We start from the raw sequence: 9,680 nt of genomic DNA, 5'->3' as shown, positions 1-9,680 counted from the left end.
AGTCTTCCTAATTCACCCCAGAAAGCGCTACTTTCGAAATTTAAATGACTGAAAATCGATTAAGTCAAAGGATATCATATTAGAACATCCTTGTCGTTGGCATCACATTCTAGCTGAGCAATTTTAATAAACTGTGCGAATTCACTATCTTCAGCCCTTAGTTGAAACTTAGAATAGTTTTTAGATTTCCCTTCTTGCCCTTCCCGTCTTGCATTTGCTGCCCTTATTAATATCTAACTGTCGAAAAAAAATTGTAATGTAGCCAGACCAAGTAAAGAGATTACCGCTTTACTAGATTTAAAAATTTAATTTTTTTATAATTGTTTGAATTGGAATTCCGGAGAAAAGATGTCCAAAAAGTTTGAAAGGTTTCCATGTGACTAACTATTTTCACCTTTCTCTAGCGCCACCCTTTTTTCTTATCAGCCTCCTCATTCGACTGCTTTGCATTTGGCCTCATTTTAAACACAAATCACGATTAGCGCAACCACATTTCCTATTTTTGGTCCCTCAAACCAAAAGAGAAAGAAGGCGAACAAACGAAATAGAGAGACAGAGAGACAGAGGGTATACCCGAATATGCAAAAATTTTGTGCCACGTTGTGCCGTTAAAATCCCCTCCATAAATTATTGCAACTAAACGCAACCAAACAATGCTGGTCTATGGAGGATTCACTCCAAAAACACCCAAAATTATGACGCTAGGGGGGAGGGAAAGTGGGAAATGCGTCGGTGGGTCAGTGCTGATGTTCTAGCCAAAGCATTTTCAAGCCCTTATATTAAGCCGCTAGATTAAATAAAAAAAATTTGTTTTACCAATTATGTAGATGAGCTTAAATTTATTATACTTTAAATTTAGCTTACAAAATTAAGCTTTAATATTTTGTTGGAATATTTAATTTTTAAGGCTTTATAAAGTTAACACGAAGCTTACCAAATGACCCCAACTTTATTGAAGTACGCTATTTTATTAGCTAGTTCTTCCACAGATTTAAAATCCCTCAGTGGGAGGGACCCTCAACCAACTATGATTTCTACTCCCGGCACATTCTGCTCTTTATTGTGCTGGGAGATGACCGCATAATAGGGACTGCCATAATGTCCATTAAGTGGGAACAAATGAAGAAATGTCGGGGTCTCCGAGCCAAATATCCTGCCGTTCCAACGGAGTGAGCTGCTCTGCCAGCCGACGATAAGGGGCTCTTTCTTCCTATTCAGGCATGTCCTCGCCAAGGACCACCAGTTGCTGGCGCCTTTGTTTTGTAGCCGTCTGTTCTGGCTTTTGGCCAATAAAATGCATTCAATTCGCATGCAAAACAAAAAGCGATAAAAAACGCGTCACCATTGAGAACGCTTCTAAGCAGCGGCCCCACTCCCCGGTCTTCAATTCCCGGAGCATTGTCTACGCCATTGGTCCAAAGCGCCTGAAATCGACATGCGCGCACTTTCAAGGGTGTGAGGGGATGGTCGAGGGTGTGTTGTGGGGGGGTATTGGGGGTCTGGGGCACACACACACATTCCTAGAGCGCTGCCATTTTTATGGCAGTTCGATGGTAAAGGGGAGAGCCCAACAAATGCGTTTCCTACTTAGCATTTGTTTTGCTGAACAAGTGAGGGGCAGAGGTACTGAGGGGGGTTAAAAGGAGGGTTGGTTGGAAGGGTAAATTGGGGGTGCGGGGGCTCGAAAGTCTCCAAAAGTTACGACCACTTGGAGAGCGACGCCTGCGCAAAACAACCCCTTTGGAAAGATATCTTTTTATGGCGCCAACAGTTGTTTTTTAAAAATGATAGAGGAATGCAGAGCAGAAGACTTAAATATGTTTCAGTACTAACAATTGTAAGCATCAAGAATATAAACAAACAGTCAAAGCGATATAAAATAAGTGTAAAAGTGTCTTGCTCTGTTTTCATTTACGGAAAAGTCAATCGATAACTTAATAATACAATTAAAATTATGTTAAGTAAGTTTAGTTTTTTTAAAGCCTAAGAGTTCTAGTTTCCACTAAAAAAAATAACATAAGTCCTGCATAGGTCTTGTCACTTATTTGTAATTAACTTTTTTAGCTTCAATTAAATCCAATTAATTTCTACCGAAAAATGATAGTAACATTAATATTAATAAAGTCACTTATTTGTGTGACACCCGTCGTGTTACATATTTTCCTGTTTACATTACACTGTAAACACTAGAAAAGCCTTCTCATTTCCAAGTATTCGGCAATAGAGCTGCTCCCTTAGCTGAACGATGAACCCAGCTATTATAAGGTTGTCATTTATAAGAAATTTTAGCAAACTTCTTTAATTCTGTTCTATTAAGGGATCAGGAACTTATTTTATGGTTGCAATTATACAGAAACCGATATAAGAACAACAACAACGAGAATTGGGAATTTCCTGTGTGTACGATTTGAGTGGCAAGCAAGGGGACAATTGAGCGACAACGCCAACAAAAAAGGGACAATTTACCGGCAGGAAAGTTTGTCCCAAACATACCAAATGAGCCATCGATCTATTTTGGGAGCAGTCAATACACAGAGATAAACTTGGTTAGATCTACATAGTAGTATCTTACATTCGGTAACATTGCAAAAACAAGCAATTAAGTTTTAAGAATAATATTAAAAGTTTTCAAAATATTATAACAACATCTGAATCTTAAGGTCACAGTTTGGTTATAATATAAAATGTATATAGACACATAAATCGGATCCTCTTGGCAATTTAAAATATTAACAAGATTACTTAATTTTCCCTTTGATAATGTTATATTTTTTGTTAACGTATTATTATTTATACAAAAATTAAAAAGAAAATCCCATAGTTATATAAAACTGTGCTGAGCCATATATTAAGTGATTTTAATGTGTGTCTTAACAAAACTAATAAGCCGAATAAAATGTATTTATTCTTCCGAGTATCACACGTAAGCGATCGAAAAGAACCCAAAAATATTTTTGGTTTGAGATATTGCAGTGATGAAATGCTAAAGGAGCAGAGTTCGGTAAAGAAGAATGCAAACATGGACACAAAACCGAAAACAAACGCGAGACAATCGTCAACAAGATACAAAACGCAGATACAAGATACAAAAGCAGCAGCAGTAAGTTTTTATCACTTAGCCGCCACGTTGACGCGTCCTCCGAAGGTGTAAAAAACTCTACAAAAAGAGCTCTCTCTTTCTATCTATCGCTCGCACTGCCTCCCTTTCTCGCTTGCACTTGCTATCTCCTCTGTCTCTCTTTCGCTCTCTCCCTCCCACTCGGTCCTTTTTTGGCGGCAGCGACGTAGCAGCGACCAACCACTACAGAGACACACTTCTTCTTGCCCCTTTTTGTTGCCTTTGGTTTGTTTGCCGTTTTTGTCGCAAGTTTTCGAATGTGTTTTCAAATCTAAATTGTCGCGCACTCGAAACGGACGCGTTGCGCTCGGCTAACGGTGAATGTGAATGGCAGAATAACGGTTAAGATACTACCCACGCTCGTAAATCTTAAACTGTTAAAAAAAAAATATTTAAAAAATCGTTTCTGTGCATTTGTGTATTTAAAAGAGCTCGCACTCCGATCAACAATTAAGATCTGAATAAACTTTACTAAAAAACTGTTGATCGTATTTAAAATTCTTGTGCAATTTGAATGTTAGTTGAGTGACATGTTTCTAATGGAATACAAAAATAAGGTTTTTTAAGACATAATTAAAAGAAAAGAAGCAACTGCTTAAATCAAGGTGAGTTTGACCTATGAACATTATGCCATAACTTGAATGTTACCTTAATCTAAAACTCTGAAGCCTGTAATACCCATTTTAAGCTGGGGCTTTGGGTAAACATAGGTAAATACAACTGACTGTCGATCATCAACAATCATAATTTTTACATAAACAAAAAATAAAAAAAAAAACTAAAGGATTGTTGCAACCTTAACTTAAATAAAAATTTAATAAATTATAATTAAATTAAAAATACATACCTCTATAGGCAGTTTCATATACCAACATTTTCTAAAATCCACGGTTGTGTCTAACAATCAGACAGCCTATAAAAATTGTATCTATAAACTTGTTGTTTAAGTTTATCGACTTATCCTTGATTTTTGAAAAAGCTGCTGTTAATTGCAGCTAAGAAGAATTTTCAAGAAAAAGGCTAAAAAAACGCAGCTTTTAGTAAAAAGTGTTTATGAATTTGAATTTTAGCAATGTAAAACTTTTTTTGTTATCTTTATTTAATGTTAAATATTTTATAGTCAAGTTTTAAATGTTTTCTTTAGCGGATGCTTAGGTTAATTGTTAGCATGTAAATTTATTAAAGATCTTTTAAGGGAAACCCCAAAATTGGAAACCAATTGGTTCCGAAATCCGGTTTTGAAAATATATCAAATGTTTGCTTTGATTTGTCATAAAACCGAAATACAGACTTGTGCCCCCTTTAAGCACACATTCAATGGGGTAAAAGAGACTCCATTGTGAATTTTTTTTGTGAACTATTTGCAGTCTTTACCCCCACGAGAGGTTCAATTAAATGACTCATACAGGGAACAGCAGACAGAGTCCTCAATCTAACAAGGCATATCTATTGAAAACCATTTCCGTTGCCATTTCAGAGCTCGAGGAGCAGCAGTACCACCTGATAATTACCACCTGCAACCCTATTGGCGTCCCATTGGAGTCGGAGTGCCCCCCGAATCATGACGAGCATCTCGGCGCTGCTCCACCGGAGCCACAGCCACAGCAACGGGTACACGAGCAGCGGGAGTAGCAATCACAGCCACAGCAGCAGTCTTTCACCGCAGTTGCCCGGCATCAGTTTGGGTTTGGGAATGGCCAGTGGTTTGGGACTGGGACTGGGTGCGGGACTGGGTGCGGGAGTGGGAACGGGAAACAGCACCCCACCACCGCCGCCAGCTGACATCGCCATTCCAGCAGCGGCTCCTCCGCCCGTGGCTCCCAAAATGCATCACCACCATCATGCCAACCATGCCAATTCGAATGCCAACCCCCACTCACACTCCCACTCGCACTCCAATTCAAATTCTGGATCCCATCACAGCCACGACCACATTAAGCGACCAATGAACGCTTTCATGGTCTGGTCGCGGGGGCAGCGCCGCAAAATGGCCCAGGACAATCCCAAAATGCACAATTCCGAAATATCGAAGCGCCTGGGCGCCGAGTGGAAATTGCTCACCGAAGGACAGAAGCGTCCATTCATCGACGAGGCAAAACGATTGCGGTAAGTACTGTTCACTGAGGTCTGGTTAAAATACACTGAGGGAATAGGCGCAAAAACTTGGTTTTCCACTTATTTATAAGGTGTAAGGATAAAATGTCTTATGAAGAAGGATTAATTTTAAGACAATTGTTATGAAAAACACAATCAGGTTAGACATTTAATTAAAAGCAGGTAGTAGAAAATCCTCAAACGGAAGCTTTTGAAATAATTTTAAAAGATTAGACACCGTTTGTTATCTAATTTTAATATTCCATATATAATCCCATTACTCGAACAGTCTAAGGCAACGAGTAAGTTAACTAAAAAAATCTGAAGCAAAACTCACTTTTGGGTAAATATCCCTAATCAAAATATGGTTTTTACACAACAATCAAATCCTGGCTTCTCCACTAATTTGAAACTATAGTTTGCTAGGTTCCTTATTTGTTTTGGAGTTCTAAAAATCAACCATTAATAAACAGAATAGTTTGTTTTTGTTTTTTTTTTCTGTGTCGTGCTAGGCAGAAGCAAAGGGTTGAGGGTGGATGGGAACCAGTAGCTTGGTTTCAGTTACGATTTTCCCAGTCGGCAGCTCATTCTCTCTCGGTGCCGCCTGGCCACAAAATTTGATCGATTAGCTAAGACAAAGGCTCACTATTGTGAGGAGCTGCTGCTGCATTGTGGAGCTCTGCAGCCGGGGATTGTGTCCGCTCTGCTTAGTCAGAATTTCATTGGCACTGGCATATCTTGGGTAAACATTTCAATTGAAGTTGTCACACAAAAGCGAGACGACACGTCGCATTTTGCTTCTTTTTTGTTTAACCCCTTTGAGCATACTCTACCGTAGGGGTGTTAACACCTTGAGCTTTGGATTGGCTTAAATCATATATCAGAGGGGATTAACTACGCGTACAGAGGGTTCGGAAATATCCTCAGTGTTTTCCTTTAAAAGTATATAGTTATAATAATATTAATAAAACTGTTTTCAATACAATTAAAATTAGATCGAGGTTTAAAGTGGTAAAGAAAATAGCTTTTATCGATTTTTAATTTTGATCGAGTAAGTTTATATCTAAAAATGTTTATTATGCAACTAGCTTAGAAGGGCAAAAAATTTTCTACGAAATATATTTTACTGGCCTTAACAATAGAAAAAAACCATTCCCTATCTTACAAAAAAGTGTGCAACCTTCTTATTATTCTACACCTCCCAAGATAGTGACGATGACGAACCTCTGTGTTTGCACTGTCATAATCCTTTTATTGATTGGATTGGCCTGCCAAAATGGAAATGTGAAATTTTATGTACTTTTTATGACATTTATAAATGAGCAGGGCTCGTCTGAAGGGGCTTAAACTAATGGCCATTCGGGGTTTTCGAGCGAGCATATCGAATGAAAAGAACCAAAAATTCTGTTTAAATATTTGCCAATGCGCGATGATAAGGAAAACAATATTTTTTTTTCGGGACCCGCGATAACGCAGACATAACTGACCAAAGTAAAAGAAAACAAAATAAAGAAAAGAAAAGCGAAAGCGAAAGTAAAACAAGATGAGAAGACCCAAACTCACCTTTTATCAGGTTTTATCGTTTTGTCAAACAAATGTCAACAATTGCGCATTGTTGCAGCTGGGAAATCGAAGTTAAAATCGGAGTGGGTTCTTCTTTGCTAAATACACAACATAAACTTGTGCATTTTGTGGCTCTATGTGTGTGGGTTTATGGAAGGGTTCCGCTCCTCTTGGGGTTTACGACCAGAGATGGCTGGCTTTATGATATCATCAAAGTTTAAATCGTTCGATCTTTTGATCAGTGTTCCAACATTTGCTCAATTTACAGGGCCCTGCACATGAAAGAACATCCCGACTACAAGTATCGACCACGTCGCAAGCCCAAGACGCTGAACAAGTCACCGGTGCCAGGTGGCAATAGTGGACCTGGAGCTGTTGCTGGTGTTAATGGTGGAGCCAATGGCAATCCCGGTGCGGGAGGCCCAGGATCGGGTGGCTCCCCCAAGGACATGCAGCCGCAGCTGTCGCCTTTGGGTCAGTCACTGCCCCACCTCCACGGACATCCCCACCAGCCTTCCTACCCGACGCACCATCCGCACCACCCGCATCCCCATCCACATCACGTCCAGCTGGCCGCCGCCACGCTGAGCGCCAAGTACGGATTCGGGTCGCCGCTGGAGCTGTCCCTGCCCCGCCTGCCGAACGCCTTTCCCGGCCTCGCCCACTATCCGCTGGACCCCACGCTGGCCCTCGATCTGCAGGCCCGCCTGCAGGCCATGTACGCCGGCTCCATCTACCATCCGTGGCGGTACCTGCCGCTGATCAGTCCGGAAACACCGCCCTCCCCGCCCAGCAGCAGTGGCACCGGCATCTCCTCCTACGGCTGCGTCAAGTCGGAGAAGTCGTCCCCAAACGGAGTGGTGGCCACCACGGCCAGTCCGCCCAACATCATTTGACCGACTCCATTGCGCTTCGGCGCCGGCACCACCACCTCCACCTCCTCCGCTGAGCATGTGGTTTAGGATTGCTCACCACCAAGGGAGTCCATACTATTCCCAGAGGATCCATCACGGAATCGGCCACTTGGTCACCCCGCCCCGCAAGTTAAAAGTCCTAATGTTAGAACCTAGTGTTAGTCGAATATTTGTGCGTGTCTTCAGTTGCAGCGAGTGTTGTGTTTCGGGTTCGCATTTATGTTTTGTTCAGTTAAATTTCCTAAATGAGTTAGGCTCTGGTTTAAAAAGCTCTTACAAAAACGTAATTAAAAACAGTTTTTAAAGATTTTGAAAAATCTCGAATGAGTGGACTTTCTAGACTTTATTGAAAATTGATTACAACCTCAACAAAATGTATTTAAATAATAACCTTCTTGCAGTTAGCGCTTTTTATTTTAAGAACATTAATTATCATTCAACATTTAATTTCTTAAATATTTAAAAGAAATTTGTTGACATTAAAGATACCAAATTAATCCATTTCAAAATATGTTTTTATTTTTATTTATTTTCCTAAACTTTAATTTCTCTGTTTATCTGTAAGTTAGGTTCATTAAATTGTTTTATATCCAAAGAAAATTTAAAAGAACATTTTTGAAAAGCCTCTAAGTCTAATATATTGTTGATTAATTAAAATATTTTAAAAAGCTTAGATATTATTTTGCTAAGAATTATTTTAGGCCGATTTCATTTTCGAAAATCTTTGAAATATTGCATTTTAAATGATTTTACAACCTTTGTTATCAAATTCCGGAACCCAAAGTTGCTTTTTAAGTCTTTAGTGCATTAGATTTGTTAAGGCATCGAGAACATGTCGAATTTTATGTAATATATGATTATAAAACTATACTTTAATGTGATAAACGAAAAAGAGCAGAAAATTAATTAAAAACTGTGAGAAAATAAACGATTTTTAACTAGCGCACCAGACGCATTGCACGGCAATTCATGAAAATATATATAGTGCTATGGGAATTGTTGGCCACATCTGTACCCCTGACTCCAATATTTCACCAAAGCTACCTGAAGACCTGATGAAAACGTGAGTGAAAATCACTGCTCGCAATCTGTCAGGCGTCACTGTTTAACGCCACAGGCTTCTGAATAATAACGACAATGTTTGCTGATGCGTTGATTATTAGTTTAAATTGCCGACACGCCGCGGGGATGAATGGATGTGGATGATGGCCAGGATTGTCTGCCGTTTCCGAGGGGTGGCGATAGTCCTTAATGGGATTCCTTCACGCCCACTTGTTTAGGCGACCGACTGTGAATCGCTCACCGCTGAGGCGTGTCAATAATGCTCGGGCCAAAAACAATTGACACTTTTTTGTCTGAGGCACAGCAAAACAAAGCAGCAACCACCACTATGATTGAACTCGGGGGAGGTTGGGTGGCTGGGTGGTTGGGTGGCTGGGTGACTGGGTGACTGCCTGACTGGGTGGCGGTACAGAGCAATCGCGACAGCATCGTAACCAGCTGAAAAGCCGCCCATAAAAGTCACACAAATGCCACGCTGCAACGCAACGAAACTGCTGATAAGAAATGCCAAACACCAAGGATACCGCACCCAACTCATCCCCTTACTCCACTTGCCAATCTGCTCCTCAGAACTTCACTTGAAATAAAAATGCTTTCCAAACATAAATAATTTTTAAGTTTAGAAAAAATCAAACACATTTTTTAGGCTTTGTACACTAAAAGACTTTAAACTGTGAGATAACTAAAATTTGGTGATAATTGAATTTTAATAATTTACTTTTGTAAGGAATATTTTATTTATTCTGGCTGGAAAGCTTTAATAATTAAAACAATAAAAAATAATAAAAATTTGCTGAAAGCTAACACTCAGAAATTAGTTTTCCGAGGCACTTACATTTTTGTTGAAAATTTTAATTTATCAAACAATATCCATGTAAAATATTGCTCATATAGCATATTAAAAAAATTTAATAAGCATCTTTGATGCT

General features: G+C 39.5%; 1 protein-coding gene across 1 annotated transcript; it reads left to right on the top strand.

The window, feature by feature from the left end:
* The first annotated feature begins 3,406 nt into the window (after window positions 1-3,406).
* On the top strand, window positions 3,407-8,262 carry LOC128257677 (transcription factor SOX-2). Its single transcript, XM_052988794.1, has 3 exons — window positions 3,407-3,723; window positions 4,596-5,224; window positions 7,044-8,262. The coding sequence occupies exons 2-3, from the start codon at window positions 4,680-4,682 to the stop codon at window positions 7,669-7,671; spliced, it is 1,173 nt and encodes a 390-aa protein (XP_052844754.1). The 5' UTR covers window positions 3,407-3,723; window positions 4,596-4,679; the 3' UTR covers window positions 7,672-8,262.
* Window positions 8,263-9,680: the final 1,418 nt, after the last annotated feature.

Source organism: Drosophila gunungcola, assembly GCF_025200985.1.
Source record: "Drosophila gunungcola strain Sukarami chromosome 3L unlocalized genomic scaffold, Dgunungcola_SK_2 000002F, whole genome shotgun sequence".
Lineage (NCBI taxonomy): Eukaryota > Metazoa > Arthropoda > Insecta > Diptera > Drosophilidae > Drosophila > Drosophila gunungcola.
This window is presented reverse-complemented; position numbering and strand designations above follow the sequence as displayed.